Raw genomic sequence first — 25,914 nt, 5'->3', positions numbered from 1 at the left:
AAAATTTCACCTGCACGTTTGTAGTCCTTTCTCTATATTTCACATTAAAATAGACAGGGTTTAGCTGCTTACTGAAACACAAACTCTGCTAATATCTTCTAAACTAGCTTAACCTGCTGTGATGAATAAGGCTAGACAAAAGATTTTTTTACCGATGTTATAAAAAGATTTTGGCAAACATCCCTACAAGAAAATCTTTATTGTACCCATGGTTTCAAGGCACAGAGGACTGTTTCAAGGTTCTGGTTTATGAGAACAGAATGAAAACAAAACATCAAATAGGGCTCACCAAGGGACAACCATCCATCTTGTTATGTATGTAGGGAGAATCCAGTGGAAAAAGTAGAACATGAGCATATAATTAAAAACTGTATCATGATATTTATGCATAGGAAGGGTAACTGAGGTTGCACAGGCACCATTCTTTTCTGAATTCCAAGGACTTAATCTTAGATTCTGAATAATATCCTTTACCATAGTTTTGGTGAGGGGTTGGAAGGAATAGGGATGAAAACAAGCTAATCATGAATTAATTACTAGTTAATTTTCTAAAATTGCATAGACACAAAGAGAATTTGCTCCATGAGGCCTAAAGAAGAACTAAAAGTAACCAAAGGAAATAAAATCAGATGTTCTAAATAAGGTCTGTTACATTTCCTAATGATAAAGGCTAAGGGTAAAGAAGTCTCCCAAAAGTCAGTAGGAAAAAGCTGAATTTCTCAAGTTATTTCAGAAAGTGAAACAAGGCTGCACAGCCTTCCAGCCAATGCAGCAGAGACACAAACCCCAGGCAAACAGAAAGAGATTCATGACCTACTCCCATCTCTGCCATTTGTACTATTACCGTACCAATGTAGTTCATTTACCTAGCAACAACAGTCTTCAAAGCGCTGCATAAACATTTTTCTTTCCAGTATCATCTCCCTTTTCCTCTTGTCTGCAAGGGGGTAAAAAGTAAGATCCTTTATAAGAAATGGAGAAAAGAACAAGAGTTTTTCACTGGGACAGAGTCCCAGGCCACAGAAGAAGCATCTGACAAAAGTGGGGTGAAAGCCACAGTTATATCCCATTGCTATTTAGAAGCAGTTAAGGAGTGCTTTGCTCAGCAGCACATCTTTAGAGCCTGGGCATCCATGCATCTGGAGCTAGGCTAGGCTGCAAATGAATTTTGATGTTAATCGAGAGAAGGTCCACACTGTGAAAGAAACCAAGTCCTAGGCGTGCTAGGACATGCAGGAGCTTGATTCACACTCCCTCTAAAATGTAGGTGAAACAACATCAAAAAGTGGCAGCGGATCAGAGATGATACATGGAGTGTCTCGTAACTGCTCCAGCATATGCCAAGAGCTTGACGTGACAGCTGATTGGCCATGCAACTTCTTCCATTGCTTTCTCCCCAACTCCGTACCTCTCCCTGAGGGAGAGCCAAGCCCCTGTTCCCGGCCTGATAGCCTGCTGCAGCACCGCGCTGGCTCCCCCGGAACGCGGGCGCGGAGGGTCCGCGCCCTATCCCCGGCCTGGGGCATCGGAGGCCGGGTAGAGGAAGCGCTCCCGCACCGCCGGGTGGCAGGGCCGGGAGCGGGAAGTTCTGCTGTCCCTGCGGCGGTGGCTGCGGGGAAGGCGGGCGCGATCGAGCTCTTGCAGGGGCTGTAGGAACCCACCGCCGACGGGAACCCTGCCGCTGTGCCTGTCGCCCTTCGCTGCCGGCTGAGCTCGGAGGAAAGGCAAGACAGGATTAAACAAAAAGGACAGATGCCAGGGTGGGCTTGCTGCCTGCTGGGCGTGACGGGTGCTGCGACGGGGGAACGAAACCGAGAACGGAACCGAGGGCAGTCCTGGCGCCCCCACCTCCCCAGACAGCCGAGCCTCACCGCTTCCCGGTGCCGCCCCGTGCCGGGAAGGAAGCAGGGCATCGGGGAGCAGCCGGGCGGAGCTTCACCGTGGCGCCTCACCCGCTCCGCGCTGCGGCTGCCGAGCTGGCGCAGGGCCCGCGGGGGGGGGGGCAGGGGGAGGACAGCCGCGCCCAGTGCTGCCTACCCCAGCCCTGCCTGCCCCTCCTCTGTGCGTGCCTACTTCCTCTGCCTATCTCCCTACCTCTCCTTCCTTGCCTCCCTGCCTGTCTCCCCGCTTGCCCCCTCCTTGCCTGTCCGCCCGCACTCTGCCTCCGGTAGCGCAGTCGCCTCCAGCACCACGGACAGCGCCCGCACAGTCTCCGCCCGCACCGCGCAGGGCCGGGCTGATCCGTGCTCCCGTCTGCTGCCCCGCCTGGCCCGGAGTAGGGCCACCCCTGCCGGGGTACCGGGGGCTAGGGGTGCCCCTCCTGGCGTGCCCCTCCCTACGCCCTCCCATGCGCTGCACTCAGTCGTTTCTCACCATTTCCTTTCAGGGTCAACCTCCTCTCACTATAGACACCCCGACACTTCCAGATATCCGTCCCCTGCTCACCCTACCCTATATGCAGCCACAGCTGAAGGCCCAGAAGTGTTTTCCCTCAAAAGGCCGCAGGGCCCTCCGGCCGCCTTCCTTCTCTCGGTGCCTTGCAGGCAGGGGATTGCCCAGCCCCTGCATCGCAGCACCTCACCCCCTCCGCCGAGCTGTGCTGCCTCTCCAGGCAGCCACAGCAGCATCTGCCCTACCACAGCTCACACCCTGAGGAATCACACACATCTCCCTGGGCACATTGTGCAGTCTGGGGATGCTCGTCTCCCCAGAATCACTTCCAGACTTTACTATTCTCATTTAAATTTAAATAAATAAATAAAAAAAAAAAATAATTTAGTTCCTGCAATTCAGAAATCACCAGTAGTGACTCCAAAAGAGATAGCTGGCCCTCAGACTCATGCTCAGGACCCTGCTCTACTCGAAGATGCTGTTCACTGACATCCAGGAAGCTTGAAAAGTGTAATCCTATGATGCCTGTCCTAAGGAAGCACACATGGAGGAAGAACACCCCAGCCAGTGCTGGCACATCTCAGGGACTGTGCAGCTGCAATAGCACCACTGAAGGAAGCAGAATTGTGCCTGCACTCTGGCTGCTTCAGAAGAGCACAGCTCCACCCGTGAGACCTCTGGCTCTCTCCCACTTTTCTCACCCACCCATACACACCGTGAAACAACTCCACAAGTAGCATCCTCCAAATTCCAAGCTGAAAATTTGCCATGTCTGTCTACCAGCAGCATGGGAGTCTGTTATCACTGATAGCTTCTAACAATAGGGCTGGTTTCCCTTGGGAGTCGCAAATGAGCTCCAGTTGGACAGCACATGGATTAGACAGTAAAGATGGAGTGTCGTCCTCTTTGCACCACTCTCTTGTATACTGTCTCCTCCAGGCAAGCAACTGCTTTCAGCCCTAGGAGGTGTACAAATAGGCCCCATCGCTGCCATGTTTCTAGCAAGAATTTGAATTAAACACCCACATTTATGTAGTGTCTACCAGTCATGTCACTGGTGTTCCTCCTGCGGGGGAGAGAGAACCCTTAGAGTGAATGTAGAGAATCCTTACAATGTGTCCATCCCCTGTCATATGATGTTATCAGGTCCCATTCTGCACACTTTATCAGATGAATCAAGCTCACAGCTTCCCTGTGGCTTGTATTACAGCACAGCAGGGGGGTGGTTATTGATTTATTTTCCCAATTATCCTGAGTTTGGCTTTCCAGAGCCCTTCAAGAGTGTAAGCAGGTCCAGCTGCCATTCCCCATGTTTTAGCAGAGTTCCAGTTGTCCATGGTGAGGTCTGAGGATACTAAAACAAATACCAACATGGAGAAAAATTCAATATAAAACTATTGTTCGTGGTATCTGTATACGTTTGTAAGAAATGGGATGCAGAGGTAAAAATAATCTGAGCAGCAGTTTTACTGAAATGGTTTACAAAATCCCTTGTGTTGGTCCCTTCTTTTTTTGGTTGTATCTTTGGAATAAAATGTGTTAAAATGAATTTGTACATGTTTTACAGGTAGCAACAGCAGAGCCTTCAACACCAATAGGCTTCTCTCGTGTAAGACATAAAACATTTGACATGGAATGTACTATCGAAGCCAGGCCGAGGGGGGAGAGGCATTCAAGGGCTGATTTCCATTTCAAACTGCATTCTGGCACTTTGTACTCCAGCACCATTGGTGGATCAATATTTAATGCCCAGAGATTCTGGCTCTGCAGGAGTCATGTCAGGGGACCTCTAGAGCCAATCTGCTTGGGTAGAGGAGTGATAATTATTCATGGGCTCCTGCCTCTCACTCCTTCTCTTGCACAGCCCCACTCTGCTGACTCAGTGCCTTACTCAGTCTCCTCTCCCTCTCTCCGCCGCTGTAGCTGGACCCCTTTGCCTTCACAGCCTCTGAGAGCCTGCACGTCTCACCATGGCCAAAACAGCGATGGGTAAGAAAATGCCTCTCTTTCCTCCAGCCACTACACCGGCCACTATTCCCTGGGAATGCTGCTGGCACTGACCGCTCCTCTCAGCATCCCCGGAGTTTAGGAAGAAATCAAGACAACGCTAAGCAGATTTTTGATTTCTTTGATCATGAAAAAAAAAAAAAAAGTGAGAGGGTGGGGGACCCCGGGCTCTTTTAACATCCTGAGATCAGATTAATTATTTAACGATGGGTGAGGTCGGCACATGAGCACAGCCTGATTTTGAAATGGCTTTCGTTATTTTGAAGATTAATATATATATTATGGTATTAATATATATATTAAATATATATATATAAAAAAGAAAACGAACCGGAAAGTTATCCCCGCTGTAGATACACCTCCCCCCGCCGTTGTAGCCCCCAGTCTGTGCTCCCCTCTGCTCCTGAAACACCCTGCGTAGGGAGGAGAAGAAAAGCAGGCACGGGTACAGACACCGCCGGACCGGGAAGTGCGGGTGCCCGTGATGGTGCCGTGGGGACGGGAAAGGATCGGGTGGGGGGGCTGCAGCGGCGCGATCACCGGCCGCGGCGCGCACTGCGGGCCTGCCGCGCCCAGCCCGGCGGAAGGGGCGGTGGTGTGGGGGGGGGGACGGGGGGGGACACGGGGGGCGGCAGCGGGAGTCACCGCTCGGTTGCTGCCCAGGTGCTGCCCGCACCTGCAGTCTAACGGAGGGATAACGGGGACTGGGGGACAGGCTGAAGCAGGTCACTGCATCATGGCTAGCTGGTATTTTCTAGTACCTTTCACCCTGTTTTTCTCTGGCCCGGGGGCTGTTGATACCTTGGGGTTGTGAGCTGCAAGCAGAACATCCCCTCACCCTCCCGGTCCTCCCCCCGCCATCCCCCGGCCAGAGCCGCGCCCTACAGCCGCATCCCCCGCCTCTTCCCCCGCCGGGCCCAGGGGAGCGGCCGGGCGGGGCCGGGCGAGCTGCGCTCTCCCCCCCGCAGCCCCGGCCCCGAGAGCCCCCGGGAGACCTTTGCTCTCCGGTCCTCTCTGGCCGTCGGGTGGTTGTCCCGGCGCCCGCGGCGGGAGCGAAAGGCGCAGCCCCGCGCCGGCCCCTTTGTTCGAGGGAGTGAGGGTTGGGGTGGGGTGGGGTGGGGGGTGGGGGGAATGGTAGTGGAGGGTGTGTGAGTGAGAGAACAGGCTGCTGAAAGCATCCAGGCAGTATTGATCCTTGATTTTTCTTTTGGGGCAAATGAAGCAGGACCTACGTTTACGCATTCAAATTCAAGTTTTCACAATCATTCACGATTAAAGTCATGCACGCACAAATCCCACAGAATAAGGTTGGAGAGCTCCAACACAATTATTATCCTTCTCCAAGAAACAAAACCCATTCAAATTCCCATTTTGTGCAGACTCTCTCTCTAAATCACAAAGTTATACCAAATCCTCGTGTCACTGATGCATTATATATTTATTCATTTGAATGCTTATGATCCAATCCTGAGGAATAATCGGTGTGGACTGAAAGCATTTTGACTGGCCATGGCACACCTGGGAACAAGGCGTGAGACAGCTATAGGTGCAAGCAGAGGAGGGAAAGCACGGCTGTGGGAGTCTGGCCAGCCCTGCAGTGCCGAGCACGCCGTCCCCTCCCCACTGCAGCAGTCTGGTAATCAGTATTGATAATTTGCAGGCAGTCAGAGACTGATTTCCGCAGAAGGCCCTGTTAGGAATTCTGTCACTAGGGAAGAAAGGGCTCTTCAGCCTTCGATTAATTGTCTCACATCACGCAAATGGGAAGCTTTCTGCAGCAAGAGATGCCTGGAATCATTTGAGTTTGCCTAGAGACAGGCTGACCATGCCTCGCCAGTTTGCCTATTAATAATATCTGGTTAAGGAGCTACATATGCAAGCAATAAAAAGCAATGTAACTACCTAGTTTGGGTTTCTAACAACACTAATTACAGCAGCATACGATAAAAAAAGTGAAAGATACATTATTAAAAGCATCTTCCCTCTTTAAACTCCCAAAGGTTAAGTATGATCTTCACCATTTCTTTAAACCTTATTCTTCGTTGGTGTAGTTATTTGTAGAGAAAATTTGGATCTAGGCAGCTGATTAGAGTAAGCCACTTCATCATGGGAGTTTCTTCAAGGCAACAAATTTTATTTTCATGTGGAAAAAATAGATGCACTTTTAGTCATACGCTTTTCCAGTTAGTGCTAAATAAGCTACATTTGTTTTGTACTCAAGCTTTACCCAGTAGACCACTGAGACAACTATAGAGTGCCTGACTTTTCCCTTTTTTTTTCCCTGTTGAACACCGTATTTTGCAAAGTGGCAGTGAAGGCTTGATCCTGCTGCCACTGGAGCCAACAGAACATTTCTAATCAGCTTAAGCTGGCCCTCTATTATGTTTCTGGCCCTGGTCCAGCAAGGCACTTAAGCAGGTGTCTGAGTTTGAGCATGTGAATAGTCCTGTGGCTTTGGACAGAACAGCATGTAACTCAGGTTAGGCAGATGCTAAATACCTTGATAAGTCTGTGTTTATTTTCTGCCCTAGAAGGCAGAATTAAGCCTAATTTTCTCTTCAGCTCTGTTAATAAAAGGTTTTAAGGAAAGCCCCTTTGTCATACATAGGAATTTCAACAGCTGTAGGAAACTCTGGAGCTCAGTACACCCTCAAGACCTATGGAGTTCTTTCTGTTTAGCTTAGAGTATATGAATGATGCACATGAGACACACACACACACGCACTTTTATGTATTTGTATTTAAGTGTGTATTATTTTTAAATTTCATATAACACAACCATACAGACATTCTGGGAGCTTTTAAATTGCATCTTCCCCTTGACACCATCCTCTAAATGAAGCCAGGGTTGGATAAATGGACTCCTTCATGCATTATGCTGCCTAACTTATAGGCCATGCACCTGGCTGGATAAACTTTTTTAGGGTGTGTACATGGCAGTGTGAGGGTGAAACTGTCAATGATGCCACTAGAGCTAAATAAGGTGTCTGAAACCATTATTTCATTCTTTCCTTGCAGTGTTTACATTAAGGAATTTATTTTGAAGACATCTTCAGACAATCATCACACAGAAAGTCTCAGTCACTATTATGGTTCTTGTTTATTTTATAGGAACTTGTTTAACAGAAGTATATGGGATATGTGTTAATAATGTGTTAAAGAAGTGTTTTAATTCAAACTGCTTTTAAGACAGAAACTCTGTGAGGTTATAAATAGGTGGGATTCTGAGGAAACAGAAGAGAGAGTTCAGGCAGCTTCATGCTGCCTCCTTTGCATATCTCAGTAAGACTAATTAAACTGTTGTAAAAGTGCTTCAGAGTTGTTCTTCTACTTTATCATTTGCATTTTGGTTACAAGCTCAGTCTTCCATACTTAGCTTGATGGAAGCAGTGTCACTGTTGTCTATTAACTGAGTACTGCGTTATTCTTTTATCTGGTATACAAATGTACATATGAAGTCACAAGTAACTATGGTTGTTGAATTTAACTGGTTTAATTATTTTAATAACTAGGGAGCTTTACTGCAAAGGGGTAGGCATTTTGCCTCTGATCTGCCAGTACACTTCAAGAATTGCTTGATATTCCACAACTGTGCATGAGTAGTCATCTGGACATCAATGGCAGCGACAAGCTTCAAGTTAAACGGCATATGGCTAGGCGCCAGGCTGCATTTGGACAGAGCATGCTCCTTTCCATATTATGCAGTTTTTAGCAGAAGGCTTTAACCTCCTGCTTTTATAAATAAATGCAGTTCTTCCCCTTTTAGAAATAAATTAACACAAATCATCACTACATTATTTTCAGCTGTCATAAAATTGCATATTTGAATAGACAAATAGGAAATTAAGATGAGAATGAATTTAGACAAGATTCAGAAGACTTTGTTGTCTCATAATGTCAGCAGACATGTGATTTGACTGAGACACTGTTATTCCAACTTTTATCAAGATCTAGAATAAACATTTCAACTAGTTTATTTTTCCAAAAATTTTGATTACTAAGCTAATATGGCAAGTACAATTCACTGGAGACCTGAAGGTTAACACCCGTGCACATTCTTTCCCTGTGTTTAAAAAGTAGATTACTCTTCCTGCTGTTGATAATTGAGGCAGTAGAAACAGTCCATATGGCTGGGAATTTATGTTGCTTTATAGCAGTTCTTTACTTACCCTGTGAAGTGTAGAGGCAGGAGCATGGAAGCATCATCTATTCCGTCATCTTATGGAAGAGATCCCATAACATGCTGAGGAAATAAAAATAAAATTCAGCAGCTTGAACACTTCTAAAATGTTCTCTCACCTCCACCTCCATCACCTCTTTGTTCTAATATAAGCTCTATTTAGACTAAAGGCTTCCTTTTTGATAAAGTATACCTGGAATTAATTCACATTGATTTTGTCAATTTGAATTGCCTTTAATTCATTGTTTTTTGTTTTTCATTTCTTTGGAATTTTACAAAAATAATACATTTCTCTTGATCACATTTTGCACAGCTATTTTTTAGTATTAATATATGTGTAATCCAGTCTTATAGTTAGAATTTCTCTGGTGCGCTTATAGCTATTTCTTTACAAAAGAATTCTTCATTTTCAAATCAATAGCATTAATAAAAAAAAAAAAAAACACCACCAAAAAAAACCAGCCACCTCATTGCAGAAGAGAGATGGGACAGTCAAATCCAGCAGTATTTTTAGATTGCATTTTAGCCTTCAAAGACCATATGAAATTAACTACTTATTTCTCCTAAGAGCCTTCTGTGAGTAGTAGGCATTATTATGTAGTCTGAAACAGAGAGATCAAAATGTTCCTATGACAGGTAGGTCTGGCCAATACTTGACCCATGCAGCATTTTCATGTAGGTCTAATTTAACTACCTTCATAATCAAAAGGAACATGAGATGTTCCTCATTCCTGAAAAACATCAGGCTCTAGGTGTCTTAAAGTGATACCACCCTAAAATGGTGTCACTCCAAATAATACAGTGGGAAAATGAACTCGCTAAAAGGTTTTATAAAGATTATACAGCAAGAAAGCCACCACTTGAATGTGAGTGACTGAGGGTGGCTCCTAGCCCTGTGACTAGCCGGCAAAATCACAGCTGGGAGTAAAGTCCTTCAACAAGTCTTCTCACTTGGTGTGCTCCCCCCAGGCTGTATATGTATACTGAGTAAATTTGCCTGTCAGCTTCTGGTACCAGCCTTCACAGCTGGTACTTCCCAGTGCTTTAAAGAGGATCAAATATCACATCATGAACCAGTGCTCACTTACCTCTGCAGTAACTACCTTCAAAAATCCAATGTTCTCCGTACAAGTCACCTTTATATACAAAGGAACTGTTGCTGTTATCAGGTAGCTTACAGAGAATGTGTTCTTCAGCAGTATCCATAAAATGGATGACAGATGAACCAACTTTGCAAATAAGGCTTGCTTTGATGGAGCCAAGGGAGTTCAACCACTAACCTCCGTACCATCAGCTGATCCTCATCCCATGGGGGCCACAGAAATTGCTGGATGATTTGATGGAATGTGTGCCATTCACAGTTCTTTCTAGGCTGCACAAAATGCTCATGCTGTGAGTTCTGTGGATACAGTCTGAGGTGGTGATGGTTTCCGTGTGAGTCCCCCTGTGATCATGAGCCAGCGATTCTACCTGGGACACATACTCAATCCTGCAAGATGCTGGGCCCCCATGACTACAGCACAGGCAGTATCTATTGCTCTGGTTGCTCAACACTTTTCAAAACCAGAAAAAAATTGCTTCAGAGACCTCAGTCTTCACAGATCTGCATCCTCAGTCAAAAGAAAAGGACCAGTGCAAAAATGCTGGCTTCTGGGATTACAGTACTCAAGACATCATGTGTCTGAGCAATACCAGCACAAAAAACTACTCTGTAATTACTTAATTTTCCATTTATTACATTTTTCCTTTTTCTTCTGCTAAAATATAGTTTAACCAATGAAATCAATTTAAGCTCTTTCCGCCAAGATGTGCAGTTAAACTGATGCCAGCATCTACACAAGACATACAACTTTGCTGAAGTTGGTGATATTTAAAAATGTATTTTTTAAAGTTATAGCTATCTAATCGAAGAAGTTCACTAATAAATTATAATTTATGCATTCATTCTAATACACAAAACCCATCACTGTTGTAGCAGTTACTGTGTGGAGAGATTGTGATCCTTCATGCACTCAATCACAAAACATCATTGTTAGGATTTGGTAGGGCTCTGGGGGATTCTTTGCACTTTTTCCCCAAGCAGGTGGTGTAGTCTAGAGAGTTGACTTAGGATAGAGTAACTAAAGTTCTAAGGCACCTGTGGTGGGATCCAGGTGTGACTGTACCTCCTCAACACACCGGGAAAGGTCAGTGCCTCCAGCTATGGCTGAACAGAATATTGCTGCGGGCTGCCCAGAGTGAAGGTACTCATCACTTAGTGACCCAGAGGGAGATGCAGTGGGGAATGGTGAGACTGCAACTGTCCCTTGGGAACTTAATCTGTGGCTGCAGAGAAACTCTGCTTCAGTCTCCTCCATCGTGGTGGGAGGAAAAAGAGGTGTCAGTGAGTGCACTCCTGCCCCTCAGCCAAACAACTGGTGGTTGGCCTCCAAGTATTCTGCTGAGATCTGGTGGTCCTTGTCCCTCGCCAGAGAACACTAGAGCCACCAAGCTGTGGCCCCTTTCCACCCTCCTGTGGGAAGAGCATCGTGCTGGAGAGAGGACAACAGAGCACACAGGAGGGAAGATAACTTCCACCTGTAAGTGGGAAGTTCTGGCTTATAAGACCATTGATGGATTTTGCATGATACAGCAAAATAGACTAGAGCAGAAAATAAAATTTGAGTTTCATTGGGTGGCAGGTGGGACCCTTCACCTTGAATTCCCTAATTTCTGCAAGAGGTTGAACCCAGCTCTGGCCCTTCCCAGTCAAAGGTGCTCACTGTAGACAGTTGTCCCAAAGGACTATAAGAGTGCCAGCAACATTTCCTTTCTGCTGTATGTTAAAAGAAAGCAATGGCTGTCCCTCCATTTATGCAGGACCCTGTCCTATCTATGCATGCCACATGCTCTCATGAAGTAGGCTAGACAGATTTCTTCAGAGGACAGGGTCTGGATTGGAAGAACATGCAGTTCCCAGTGTTAAGGGAGTAAACAGTTCAAGTCTGAGGCACCCTTGCTTGTACAAAAAGGTAGCACACTACAGTGCACCACCAATTTGATGAGCACAAATTGTGCTATTTGTGGATGTTCATGATCGCTCTGCAGCCATGCAGGAATTTGCAGAATCTACGTTTTTGATTTAGAAGCTTAAATTTTTCTTAAACATCAATTTAGGTGCCTAGCTCCTTTATCAGATTTGTCCGTTAAACATTTTATGAACTGACTTTGTCTTCATTAAGATGGGGATAATCTTCAATACTTACCCCAGAGCTGTGATGTGAGGTTATGTCCCATAGTGCATGGAAATGTGTAACAATGCTTGAATGTTACAGGAGTTGCAAAATCCGTAGTGATCAAATTAGGAAACCAAGCAATTTACCATCTGAAGCTGTATTAGCATTCAGGTTCTTTTTATGATCCTTGGGAGATTTTTTTAGGTAAAGAAAGAATAATGATGTGTATATTTAATATTACTGATTGGTGTAGAAGTCTACAAATTGAGAATTTACCTTAAGGTAAGTTATGCTTTACCTAAAGCTAGCTAAGGTACCTTATAATGCTTACATTTTTTGCATTTAAATACAATCACTAGTCACTAAATGACTATGTAGCTAAAACTTTTGATCTTTGTACTATTTTTGATCTTATCTAAAGTTATTGAAAAGACAAATTGTCCTTTTGGCCTAAAATTTCTGATATACACATGTTCACATTCATCCTCTGGTTTCCACTAGGATGTCTCCTGATGTGATTTCATTGGCAGGGCTCCTTGAGGTGTTCAATATTACTACAGTTACTATTATTACAATTCAATATTGTTACAGTTAATTATTACAGTAAAGGACTTTTGACCTTTACAAAAGGCTGCAGACAATACAGCCAGGTCAAAGATGCACAAAATAATTTAGTTATATTTGTACATAAAAGTGTAGCAAAATTTGGGTTTTGGTTTTTGTACTGTAATTCCTCTAGCTACCTGAATGGATCTGTAAAAAAATGTTTGCATTCCCCTAGGAAATCTTCTGATTTAAAATGGATGCATGAATCAAGCTTTATAGTTTTTCAAATACTTTTTTTAAAGTGAAATTCACTCCTGTAACCTGTATGATTAGCCTTTACTGGCATTTATTTGATTTATTATGTAGAGTAATACAAAATACTTATTTCTAAGATAATATTTTTTCTATGTGTTTAGATTATTTTTTTTTTCACACTGTCAAGGCTGCAATCAGGGAGCTTTCAATATTACATATTGTAGATAGGAAAGAATCCCATACTCATTGTGGTTTAAAAAAACAAAATATTTAATATCTGTCAACAAACCACTTGTTCTCAAGGCAAATATCTTCCTGCTACAGAAATAATTTTCTATCTCTAAACATCATTATTTTCTAAGAAAAATATCAATAATGACTTCTTAAGAGACCTGGTAGTAAGATACTGATTTTAATCTGCATTGAGGAGTCAAGTTATTCCTTTTTGAAGTGCATTTGTATTTTTTTCAAGGAAATATTAAGAAAGGAAATAATCTTACTTAGAGAATCATACTGCGTTAGATTAGTAGTGTAAAGAATTCCACCTTCTAGCGGTGGGAGGCCTGAAAAACAGGATTAAGCATGACAAGGGTACTTTTAAATGCTCTGCAAAATTGTAATTATCAGTCTGCATAGCTTGCCAATGCTGTTCTAGAGGTCTCAGTCCTGCTGGCATGCTGATTTCTGCACAGAAGATGTGAACAGTCCTGTCAAGGGTAAAAAATTGCCGCAGTAAGAATAAATACTGAACCCTGGCAGAAAATTCAAGGAATTTAGAGAAGCAAACAGGGGTAACCTACATTACAAAGATTACAAAATTACATTTAGTATTTTTCTATGTGATTAGATGGATATAATTTCCTAGATTAAAACAAAGACTGGAAACAGAGTATTAGGGACTTCAGTCTGCCCCTGGACTGCTACTCTAATATTTTTGTAGTCTTTTAGTGTCATTTACATATTAGAGGAAAGTCTGAGTTAGCAGTCAGGAAGACATTCTTGTGCGCAATCTGCTGTCCTCGTCAGTTTCCCATCTGCTTCATTACCACCACCTACTGATTTCCAGTCCCAATCCATTTCCTTGGTATTTTTTCCCTCATTTTCGTAACTTAATATCATCATCTATTCAGTCATCATAGTATCACCCTTATTCTTGGTCCAGTTTCAATCATCCCATTTCCTGACTGACTTTACCTTTTTTCTTATTCTTTTATTTTTAATTCATCCTCTCTTTGCAGTTTCTTTCACCAGGCAGATTGAACTGCCATCCCTTCACACAGCCCATTCCTTCTGCTAATTGCTGATCCTCCACACTTCTGTTGGGCCAGAAGGGAAGGAATTAAGACCACAGGATAGTTCTTTTTTCTTCCCATTTCCAGCTCTCCTTTAGTCCAGAGTGACAAGGAAGAGCACTGCAAATCAATTGGCTGTAAAGCTTGGTTGTGTTTCTGCCAGCCACAGTTGAAGCTTGAAATCAGATATTTCAGTGACTTCTTCCGCAGCCAGGCCTGGGCAGATTTTTCAAATGAGGAATGATTTCCTGGCACAAAGCTCTAGAGCCTTCCAAACAAATAAGTGCTTGTTTAGTTTACCGCATGCATCTATTTTTCCCTAGTCATCTTCCTAGAAATAGTGAAATAATTTTTGCTAAGAGCTTCTCCAAAATTCAGCAAGAGGCAGCCCTTCAGCCAAGAAAACTGTAGGCCAAATTGCAATTTAACAAAGTCATGTTCAGTGGAAGGAGGACTCCTGTATTTTCTAGTGCAGTGGAAGAAGAAGGGTGGCATTAGGTGGGAAATAGCAATGTCTCACTGTGGTGTATGGGTAACACATTTAAGCTGCTCAAATGTGCAAAGGCCAGGAACACCAGCCTTGCTAGAATTAGATCCTAAAACAGCAGAAATCTATGGTAGTAGACCCATGTTGATTTAAGTGTGATGAACCCATTTTTTCCCTCCTTTAAATCTCCCAAAGCATCATCTTAGGAAGGAAATATATTTATTATTTTGAAAAGTCATACAAAAGCCAGCTACACTAATAAAGGAGGATCTGATTACACAGGAAAGGAGACTTTTTAATACATAAAAAAGAATTTGATTATACAAAAAAGATTAAAAACAGACTGCTACAAGTTGACACTTGCCTATCTCCAGGTCCTGCTACTTACTGAAAAAATACAACATACTGAAGAATACGTAGGCCAACCCAGTTCTGGAAGTTTGATAGGTCTGTTAGAAAGGATGGGCTGATACATAGAATAAGTTCTGATTTGCCTTGAGTGACAGGCTCCTGATGCTGGGACATGCTGATGCACAGTGCCCTGAAAATCTAGCTGTTTTATTCTAAATGAGCCAAGCACCTTCACACCAGAGCCCCACAGAAACCATTGGAGCATCTCTGCAGGGATTGACTCCTTGTGTGGTTCCTTTTAGTAGCAAAGCGGTGTTTCTGAAGTCATCAAGATCCTCTTCTGCTTAAGTGGAGGCCAGTACTACAGAAAAATAGAGACAGAGAGGCTCTGTCTAACAGATATATAGCTGCAGAGTGATAAATAGACTGACAGAGCAAATGAATTCTAAAAATCTTCAGTAATGTTTCAGCACAGGAAAAAAATCACTGAATTGAAAAAGAAGGAAGGAGAAGAGAAAGAAAAAAAAAGGGGTGGATTGTGGAAGGTTTCATTTACAGCAGTCACATTACTGAAAGTCCATATAAATTGTTACAGCGTAGACATTTAAGATTAATTTTACATCTTAAAAAGAATCTATGTATTTCTATGATGCAAGTCTGAGGAGAGCTACTTAAAACACAAGTTGCTTCCTCTGACCAGTGGTTCTTGTTCTAGTTTTATTGTAGCATCAGTTGTAATAAAATATTCCACCAGCAAATGTTTTAGCCCAGCCAATTTAATCAATTCTGAATAATATACTAATTTCTTTGCACAATCCACATGGCTTCAAAGAAGAAGCTGTTATTCTTTGTTGTTTTTTTTTTCCATTCATTTTCATATCTTCTGATTAAAGTAATCTGTAATGTTTACAATCTATTCCTAACTATGATATATTTTAGCAATGCGATGTTGAGTGGTATCATTATTTGCTTAATGGAAGCAATCAAAATGTTTGAATATATGCATAAAGATATGTCGGGTACAATAGTAGAAATATAGAAATACTTCTATAGTAGAAGTAGTAGAAATATAAATCAGGTTAATTGGTAATAATAACATAGTTTAGTTAAAGAACATATAGAAAAATCTGGAGCCACAGAAGCACAGATATATGTTATGTGGAAAAGCTTGTGCCTGTCATTTCATTGATCTTTCCTTCAAATAGTTGTAAGCAGCTAGTACATTCTCCCTTGGCCACCTCTTTGCCCAACTAAACAACCTTGCCCCTTCTACCACGCTTCACAGGTAGTCCTCCACTGGACCTTCACCTGTTTTTTGATGTCCCTCTTGGACTGGGGGCCCAGAACTGGATGCAGTACCCAAGGTGCAGCTCCACAAAACCAAACACCTTTGACTACTGCTGAACCTAACCTCCCCTCCTGCTGAGTCATACATACCTCTGCCTCCTTCATCTCTCCATTTTCCCAGTCTGACCCATTTAAAAGAAAGGTGGAAGAAACAGCAAAAAACTCTTCCTTGTGGGACTTTCAGAGCCAGCCTACATACACTGAATATATTTCCGTAAATTTAAGAAAAGGAAAAAAGTCACTGCCTCAGTATCTGTTCCTATTTTGGTGTTTAGATTTCACCTTTCAGCATTGACAATTATGGGTTTATGTAGACATAGACTGAAACATCATCTGAAATTTCACTTGGGTTTTTGTGTCCTCTTGAGGGCTCTGTAGAAGACTAATAGAAAATTATCTTATGTCTTTAACTGCTGTGAAATAAATTTTCACAGTGAGCACTGAATAATGAAATATCTAGAAGTAGCCCCAGTTTCTAGATTTGGGGACCTGCCAAAAAATCCTTTCCCTAGTCATTCTGCTGCCCACAGTTTAGGAGGTAATGCCAAATGAAAAGATGAGTTTTACAGATTCTGCTTCATATCAGCATGGTTGATAAGGGAGTTGATTTCATTTTTGCTTACTCTGTGCAGTGCTTTCAAAGTCCTTCGAAACCTAAAGACATTATTTTTGAATGAAAAGATTTTTCCAGGAATAAACACACCCTTGACAGGCTTCCTCCTAGGGAGACATCCTTAAATTAGACCCAGAAATTCAGTCCTTTGGAATATCTTGTAATCAAATAAATACAGCCCCTTGCTCCCACATATACCAAATTAAGTAGACTCTTAAATTTGTATAAAAGCATTTAAACTTCTGTAATCTTTGTTATGAAAAAAAGGGGAATTAAACCATATGACATAAAGCACCAAAGTATAAATGAGACTATTGGGTACCCATGACACAGTCTCAATTATGGTACTTCCTTGGGCTTAAATCAAAATCCTCCACAAACACAAATTCCGTAAATAGGCAAACTCTAATACAGTTTTATACAGAAACTTTAGAGTCATTTACTAAGAGCTTGTTTTGTCATTTACTAAGATCATTCAGCTTTTAAATACTATTGTTAATTAACACAGTTATAATGTGTATGCCATTGTCTGTATTATTGCAAGGATAGGAACCCTTCATTTTTAAGTAATCTACTTGCATACATCATTTGCGAGTGTGTACAGAAAACAAACTAATGCCTTTATTCAAACTGATGATACATCCTTATTTGAAAATGTCTCACAAAGTTAAAATTCCATTCAAAACCCAGAAGAATATTGGATTTTTCAGACTGTCTCCTTTCATTGTCTTGCATTTTGACATTTAGTCAGTAGTCGTGGCAGCCAGAAAGAGTGATTGTAGTAGAATAAAGATGCAGTTACACATACATGGCTTTAGGTCAAGTACATTAAATACATGTGGATTGCTCTAAATCCACCAATAAACATATATAAAAAGCTATCTATGTATATATTTTTATGTATAAACATATGTACAAACTAAATAATGAATGATTCTATATGTCTGCTATTCAGACACTGTAAGGTGGGCTTTCTAGTCTACATAAAATAATTAGTTTGAGGGGTACCTTTCACAGCCCTCACAGCAGCATATTGTCTGTAAAATTGATTCTCCTGATAATTATGGTGTGAAAATAATTGCAGTAGGTTCTGCACTCAGTGGAATGACTCAGCAAGCAAGGAATACATTTACTGAAATGTAAAGATCAAGTCCGATCCTACTGTAAATTATAATTGCATTTATCCCATATAATGTAAACACAAGTGTCTACTTAGCTGATTGCCCTCAGTATTTTCTTTGCCTAAAGGAAGAAAAATGCACCTTGCAATTGAATTTGCTTCTTGTTTTCTGAGCCTTGAGTTGTGAATAACTCATATTTTAGCCTTCATAGTTTCAAAGCACAATTTTTAAAATATTGGAAGATATCTGTACTTTGGAGTGGCACAGGATGTGTATTAATGAGGGCTGTGGTTACAAGCCCAATATGAATTATAAAAAATAGTCACATTTTGTATGTGACTTACTGTTCTGTTAAAGCCACATGCGTATCTGGTCCCAGAAAAATGACAAGGACCAGCCTGTTTGTCTATGAAAACTGGAACTGTAGTAATACGTCTCTGTTCCCTTGTTTGAGGTACACAACAGCTAAGACTCCCTGAATGATGAAAACAGAAAAAGTTGGATATTTTTATCCATTCTTTCTAAATTGCCTTACTTGCTGAAGGATTTTATGCTATTCCTTTGCTTGATGCTGCATTACTGTCTTGCTTTCAGAACATAGAATCATAGCATCACAGAATGGTTTGGGTTGGAAAGGACTTTAAGATCATCTAGTTCCAACCCCCCTGCCGTTTGCAGGGACACCCCACACTAAACCATCTCACCCAAGGTTCTGTCCAGCCTGGCCTTGAACACTGCCACGGATGGAGCATTCACAGCTTCCCTGGACAACCCATTCCAGTGCCTCACCACCTTCACAGTAAAGAACTTTTTCCTTGTATCTAGCATGAACTTTTCCTTTAAACCCATTAGCCCTTGTCCTATTGTCCTACAGTTTTTGTTGATAAGTTCCTCCCCAGCATCCTCATAGATAGCCCTCTTCAGATGGTGGAAGGCTGCTATGAGGTCTTCACGCAGCCTTCTCTTCTCCTTCTCTTCTCCAGGATGAACAAGCCCAGCTTGCTAAAAAATTGCTCTCTTGAGAAGCTCAGTCTGGCTCTTAGGACAGTTTTGACAGTGATCTCAGTCCAAAGACAGGGGATGGCATTTCATAATGTGAAATTATACCAGTACAAATACAGAAAGAATCTACTGTGTCCAGATGAAAAGAAACAGCAGCAGAACTCCTATTTCTATTGTGAAGACTGACAACATGCCAGGATTATATCATTACTCTCTAGGCATGATAATACACAGCTGCCATGGAACAAAAACATCCAATGTCAGCAGGTGACATGTGGCCAGATGTTACAAGACCAGGAAGAGTTTGTTGAGACTATATAAAAGGATCAAGATGATGCAGAATTAAGTCACTGGAAGCCCCTGAAGAGATCATTATGAAAAACTGAGTAAATGCCACTGTTCCAAATACATGTGGCTGAAGGAGAGAATCAGAAAAATGAAAGAGACTGGCAGCCAGCTCTGCCACACCCTGCTCTAGTAGCCCAGTCTTACTGCACTAAAACATAAGCCGTAGCATGATTCATACCTTGGGAAGATGCTGTTTGATCATAGTAGGCTTTATAACTAAACTGTTGCCATTTTATTTCATCATACTTGATTTGCATCCTCACTCTAGGGGCTGTTTCACCAGCCAGCACCAGTATTGCCAGCAGCACTCTCAAGGAGACAGCCTGTGCCAGTGGAGGTGTCACTCTAGAAATCAGACCTATGTTCTCCATTAAGTTTTCCTATAGAGAGGGTCTGTGACCTGAGGCAGGTTTTTTCAACTCTGAGTAATTTCTCCCCCAGCATCCCTTGCCTGTCTTTTATCGTTTACACCATAACCTTTTTGGCATGGGGTGTTGGCATCCAACTTGTTTGTGCAGAAGGCACTGCACAGGTAGATGGACCTCCATGTGTTCACACCATGCAATAAGATCACCTTAAGAGTTTACTGGGAGACAGCAGCCATCTCCTAGTCCCTGACTGCTGGGTACTCAAGGGAGACTAGTGTGCTTAACACAAGGACTCAAAATTGCGCTTCTCATGCCGTGCCTGGATCAGCACAAGTGTAGGCACACTGGTGGTGTGGTGACTGATACCTACATGGCAGGGCTGGTGGCGGAAAGCAGGCTGCCTGCAGGCTCTGCACCTTCCAAGCTGTAATACAGTCCACCCCACACTGACAAGGACACTGAAGAACCACTTCCTTTGCAAGTCCTTCCCTAGTGCTGCAGCCATGAGCATGGCCCCAAGACTAAGCACCACAGCTTTGCAGCCAGGAAACAGCATGGCTCCAGGGGCTTCTAAGCACTGCACAGCCACTTCTGGGGGAAGTATCATACCTCTCGTGGTTGTCTGGCTGCGGGGAAGTCCTGAAGCAAGCTGCTGTTATGGCAGGCTAGTACAGGTGGTAGCCTCAATCTCTGACATCCTGAGACCAGATAATCTGTGAACAACAGAGCTGGGGTGGGTGTGTTAGGAGCATCTCTAAGAAGCTTTCTGCTTCTCTGGCCTTTATACATGGACATTAGCATCCCTGAAAACATTGCTTTTAGCCTGCATGGAGACAGATTCTGGTTCAGTGCTGTTTACCAGAGGGCATCTTCAAAGCCATGCTAGCGGAAATTTTTGAGTGAAATACCTGGCTTTTTAAGCCATTTTGTATTTAACCTGTCTCAGAAGTAAAAGAGTTTAATGGCTTTGTGTGCTGGTGAAAGGGTGTGTCACAACTCTTCAGGTATACGATGAGAAGGAAATAACTTTTCACACAGTGAGCACTAAATCATGAAGAGCAAATCTGCTCGTTCAGAAATTCCAGGGATTAAGGTTTTTATTTTTAAATCATTCATACAAGACTCTGAGTGATAGCTCAGGGGATAGGGATTTTTCTTGAGAACAGGAAAATTAATTATAGGATCAGACCCAGAATAATACGCACAGAATTGTTGTTATTACTGTATCAGTAGTCCTGAACTAAAAGTAAAACAGAATTTTTCTGTCAGACATGACACAGCCAAGTTTGCTACAATACCAAAAGAGACTGTTTTTCCCATGTGCAGGTATATACACAAAACCATCACCAGGTCTCAAGCAGGTAAGGTGAGTCAAACAGACTAACCAAACAGCCTACTCCCTTTTTCCATCCAGTTCACATTCAGGAAAATCTCTTTGGTTCACATCATCCCATAGCTGAATTTCCATAGTTTTTAGTGCTTCCTTAGAATACAGGAGACAGCAGATAGTAGAACAGTTACTGGGTGGGGCTGCCTTAAAGATTTGCAAACTACGGATGTTTGCACAACTTTCACAGTTAGGTGATAGTAAGAACTATCTATGGCTGAGGTAGCCTCTTATGAAGGCAGGTGTAAGTCCAGCATCTTAAACATCAGCATTCTGCAAAAGCATCTGAAGAGCAGGGATTAAATTTCTCACTGCAAAAAACTGAACAGTTGTTTTCAGTTAGCCATCAGGAAATAAAGGTGTCTTAGCCATTGAGTTCATTCCTCAGTTTTCATCCTCTCCATTGTCTTCAAAGTCTGCTTTAGTAGCTCACATCTTTTCTTACATAAAAAAAACTCTATGGGAGGAAAATTGGGAGAAAGAAGATAGGGTGTGGAGGTGAGGAAGGAAATATAGTGGGAGATGCCTTGAGCAAATTGCAAAGGTAAAGCAGACCTTAAAGAAGGAGGTCTTCTCCCCTTGGGAAAAAAAATATCACTGCAATTTTTATTTTCACCCTGGCTGAAGTTCCCTGAAGTTTAAATAGATTTCAGGAGGGTCACAGACCTCTGTATTAGCAGTGGGCTACGTTCCCTTCCACTCAGTCCTGAAGGACTGCTGGAACTGAACTGCCAGGGGCTTCCTCATGCTGATGTGATGCACTGGCTCCCCAGAGGGATGGCTCAGATGACAGAGTGCAGCACCTGGCTCTGCCACTGCCACTGCTACAGACCAGTGTCTGCAGAGCTGGAGAAGGAGAAGCCTACCCATAGCTTTCCTGTCTGCTCTTCCCATGCCTACCAGCATGCTGTGTGATGAGGCTGTCATGTCTCTGAGTTCACTGACAAGCTCTGGACAGGCACATGTCTATATTCCTTCCACACTGGAAGAAAATGTATGAGTTTTTCTTTCTACAAACAGACAGTACAATCTGGCCCAAGTTTCTGTAATAGTGACTATGGCAAAGCATCTGTATCACTGTTTGTTTTGGGTAACCATGACAACATCAATTATTTTTTTATTATTAAAAAAACACTTCCATTAAAATCTTGACAATGCAATTGCATTAGCATAACAAAATAGTCCCATTAACTCATGTCACAGGTGACTATAACAGTCAGGGTTCAGTAAATGGGTTTTCTCATTGCTTCAGCAGTGAAAATTACACAAATAGAAATAATACAAATAATACATTTTCTGGACATAAGGTAGGAAACGCTGGAGTCACTGTTGGCAGAGAAAACTCAATCATACACAATTTCTATTCCTTGTTTTCTGTTTCTTGTTTCTTTTCATAGTACCAATTTACTCTATGGCCTAGATACTGAAATATCCAGAATTTCAGGGACAGAGGACACGACCAAAACTCTGTATTCATCTCTATATTAAATCGCATTGTAGTATATGAAGAGTGCAATTTTAAAGACTTAGCCATCAATGATTGGTCCCACCCGGGTGAGGGTCCCATGGCACCTTTACCACCAGTGAAACAGCTGAGGACTCTAGGGCATTAAAGAGCCCATGCTCTGTGAGTACAATTTAAAGCAACCTTATTTTCGTTGGGGAGACTGGAAAAGCACATACTCAAGGTAGTGAGATAGACTCACACCAAATACTCTGTTGAGAAGTGTTTTGCTTTCAGAGAGACGGTAACAAAATAAGCCCCACCTCTGTGAACCACCAAAATGAGATATCACTCATGACTGAACATGGATAAGATGTATTCACTGCAGGGGCTTTTGCTTTCATTCCCTCCATTACTGACAACTCTGTAAGCCTCTCAACATCCTTAGGTTTTGTGACAACACAGAGATTCACTGGCCTTAAAACAACCTAATTCATTTATCTCTTGGAGCTGGACCAGTCACTCCCTCGTGATGCTCATCTTTCCATTGACTAAAATGAAAGCTTTCATGACTGCTGCAAACTAGCTGTCTTAAGTATTAGACCACAAACTCACACATTTCAGACAAGTGCTAAAAATTAAATGATATGTAGGATCCCTGTCAGTCATGCCCCATCTTGAGTTTTAGTTCTCCCAGTCCCATATATGAGTCCCAGTACTAGTTCACCACTTTGTAAACACTTAGCATGCAGCTTTTTTCAAATACTCCACCACCTATGGGGAACCAATTACAGTTATGATCATATAACACCATTTCATTTGACATAAAACTATGCAGCACACTTCTGAAACAGTTTATTAAAACAAAAACAAAAATACTGGCCAGAAGATTGTACCTGTTGGTGTTCACAAAATTATGTGGGTTTTCATGACTTAAAGCATTGTCTTGACAGACCAAAAGCTCTATCATCTCAAAGGAGCATTAACAAAGTGAAATTTTGCGGCAGACTGCTTTGTCAATAACATCCATGAGAAATCGTTGTACAGGATGGGTGTAGTAGGTCTTCTCTGCCTTGCAGTAAAGATGCTTCATCTAATCTTATTTCTTACTCCCTGCAGTTTCTTTCAAAGCAGAAAGCAAAGCAGGATACCCCGTTCCTGGCAGTATTCAAAGCCAGGCTGGATGGGGCTTTGAGCAACCTGGTCTAGTGGAAGGTGTTCCTGCCTGTGGCAGGGGGTTTGGAACTAGATGATCTTTAAGGTCCCTTCCAGCTGAAACCATTCTATGATTCTATGATTTCAGTTTGGTTTCAGAAATCTGACTGTCTCACAGGTACCTGGAATGGGAACATGGGGCTGAGCCATATTATCAGCTCACATTTTGACCATGGGCAACATGCCAGTTTCTGTTTCCTTCCAGGTGTGCACAACTTCAAGAACCATTTTGCTGGTAGGACTTGAACCATCAAAAATCAGTAACACTTCATTATATGTGGACTGGATTCAGGAAGGCAAAAGGAATCAATATATTTGCTTTCATCAGATATTAATTATAAGTAACATTTACAATTATGTCTCTTGCTTTCATGTGTTAAAAATAGTCTTGCTTATGAATAATGTTGTCTCTGCTGTGACACTGCAATCTGTCGTAGCAGTGCTTTGCCAAGGAACAAAATATGACCCAAATTGCCAGTGTCCTGTCAGTCAGGACAGATTTTCATTTTACAGTGTAAACTGTATAATATTCCTTATAACTACTGGTTTATAGATGAAAACAGACAGGGTGGTTTTACCAGTGGTTTCCCTAATCTTTCTATGTCTGCCAGCAACAAAAAATTGGTTGCTGACTTCTAATGGCAGACATGGCACTTTTCCTTATTAGCTTCACTCAATGTGCAAAGAGCTTCAGGACTGGCAATGAAGTAATTTTCTGTCATTTGTAGAGGAATATGGAATGTATCTGAATAATCATATTATTTGACATCAGGAGAGCACTTTCAAAGAGAATCATCAAACACCCCAGCTGACCATGCTTTGGCTGACACTGTAGAGCAATCTCCAAGGACATAAACTGTTTTGCTTGGTGGGTAATGAAACTGGAAGTTATGCATTAGTGCATTAGCACTATACCCGCCATGCTGCAGGCATTAATGGGACTGGATCAGTCTAAAGGAAAGAATCCCAAAATCCATACAGCATGGGCATGGACTCCCTAATATTGTTTCCCTCTGGAGAGCCAGTCCTGCTGTCCTACCCTGCTTGCTCATACAGATGTAGCATTGGCACCCTTGAAAGCATGTGGAAGATCTTACCTAGACAAGCAAGTAGAAAGCCCACAAAGAGCATGGAAATGTTCACCCAACACAGGGTGTGGTTTCACAGTTTCTAAACAGGGTTGTTAAAAATAGTTTGAGAAAATAGCTTAAAACACTAATATTAAGGTGCATTTGGGACTCATTCAGAAAAAATCATGTATTCTTGAGTTTCAGAGCTATCTGACTTTCTTCTCTGAAGCTGTCGAAACTTTTGAGGGGATTAGATAATATTTCTAAGGCTTCCTCTGCAACTCTGAATATGAGGAATTTAAAAAAAAAGTAGATGAGGTTCTGAAATAGTCACACAGCTTTAGAATTTAAGAAGACCTGTAAATACTAGGATATTCACAGCAAAACTGCAAGAATACTGAAATCTCTTCTGGTTTTAACAAAAATCAGTATTCTGCTCTTACCCAATGTTGAAGCTTTTAATGCATATAAACATTTCAATCTTGCTGCATATAACTAGAGGATTCTGTTGCCATCTTTCATCAACATTGTTCTTTCATAGCAATTTCTCTATCAGAGCTTTTGTAGTATTACGATTACCATCATTTACTTCATTTAACTTGCACAGTTAACAGAATATGTCCCCTACATGACTGCACAAGGAGCTATGTAATTAGCAAGCCAGTCGAAACACATTTGGAAAATAAACATTGTTGCAATCACTGCTTGTCTTCAAGGGTTTTCAAAAGCTCCACTATAAGATAGATAATTTTTGTGCCTACTTCAGTTAACACAAGAAGTCCTGTGCAGACTGCATTTATGCAGCAGCTGTGCAGTTCGCATTCTGGCCTAAGTGGGCTGCTTTTCTAATAGAAGAGCATTTATTTTTGGGAGAACAGTCTTCCATGGCTAAAACTCTAACTCCTTGGGATTTCAGAAAGCACAGTTATCTCACTGTTCAACCTGTGTGACATGGGCCAGCCATTCTTATCAAATCGTTACCTGGGCTAATTTTAGTGCTTTGGGGATTTTTAATGTATGGTAGTTTAAAGAAAGGACAGCTGAGCAAAGCAGGGCTCCTGCTACTCAGTGCTGCTAAATAAGCTGTTCTTTGCCTGGTCAAAGGGGAGAGGTTGTCACCATGCTGATGTTGGACCCCTGACGAGGTGTGTAGTTCTTCAGTTCCTTTGAGGCCCTCAGCTCTAAAGTCTCCAACAGGAAAAACAGTATTTGTCAACACAGCAGGTATCTTGGTTCCCAGGGTTGCAGAAGCCTCCAGAACGTTCTGTGAGTATT

General features: G+C 42.3%; 1 protein-coding gene across 1 annotated transcript in view; it reads left to right on the top strand.

Annotated features, from left to right (window-relative positions):
- Positions 1–4,136: 4,136 nt before the first annotated feature.
- Positions 4,137–25,914, top strand: part of STMN2 (stathmin 2) — a 39,591-nt gene continuing 17,813 nt past the window's right edge. The window contains exon 1 of the mRNA XM_061448244.1: positions 4,137–4,380. Coding sequence (XP_061304228.1) covers positions 4,362–4,380 — 19 coding nt within the window. The 5' untranslated portion in view covers positions 4,137–4,361. The remainder of the gene's footprint in view (positions 4,381–25,914) is intronic.

This window comes from Pezoporus flaviventris, unplaced genomic scaffold (assembly GCF_033815535.1).
Source record: "Pezoporus flaviventris isolate CSIRO_AGI_PZ_B2104156 unplaced genomic scaffold, CSIRO_AGI_Pfla_v1 ptg000007l, whole genome shotgun sequence".
Taxonomy (NCBI): Eukaryota; Metazoa; Chordata; class Aves; order Psittaciformes; family Psittacidae; genus Pezoporus; species Pezoporus flaviventris.
The sequence above is the reverse complement of the archived record's forward strand: the minus strand, read 5'-3'. Positions and strand labels throughout refer to the sequence as shown.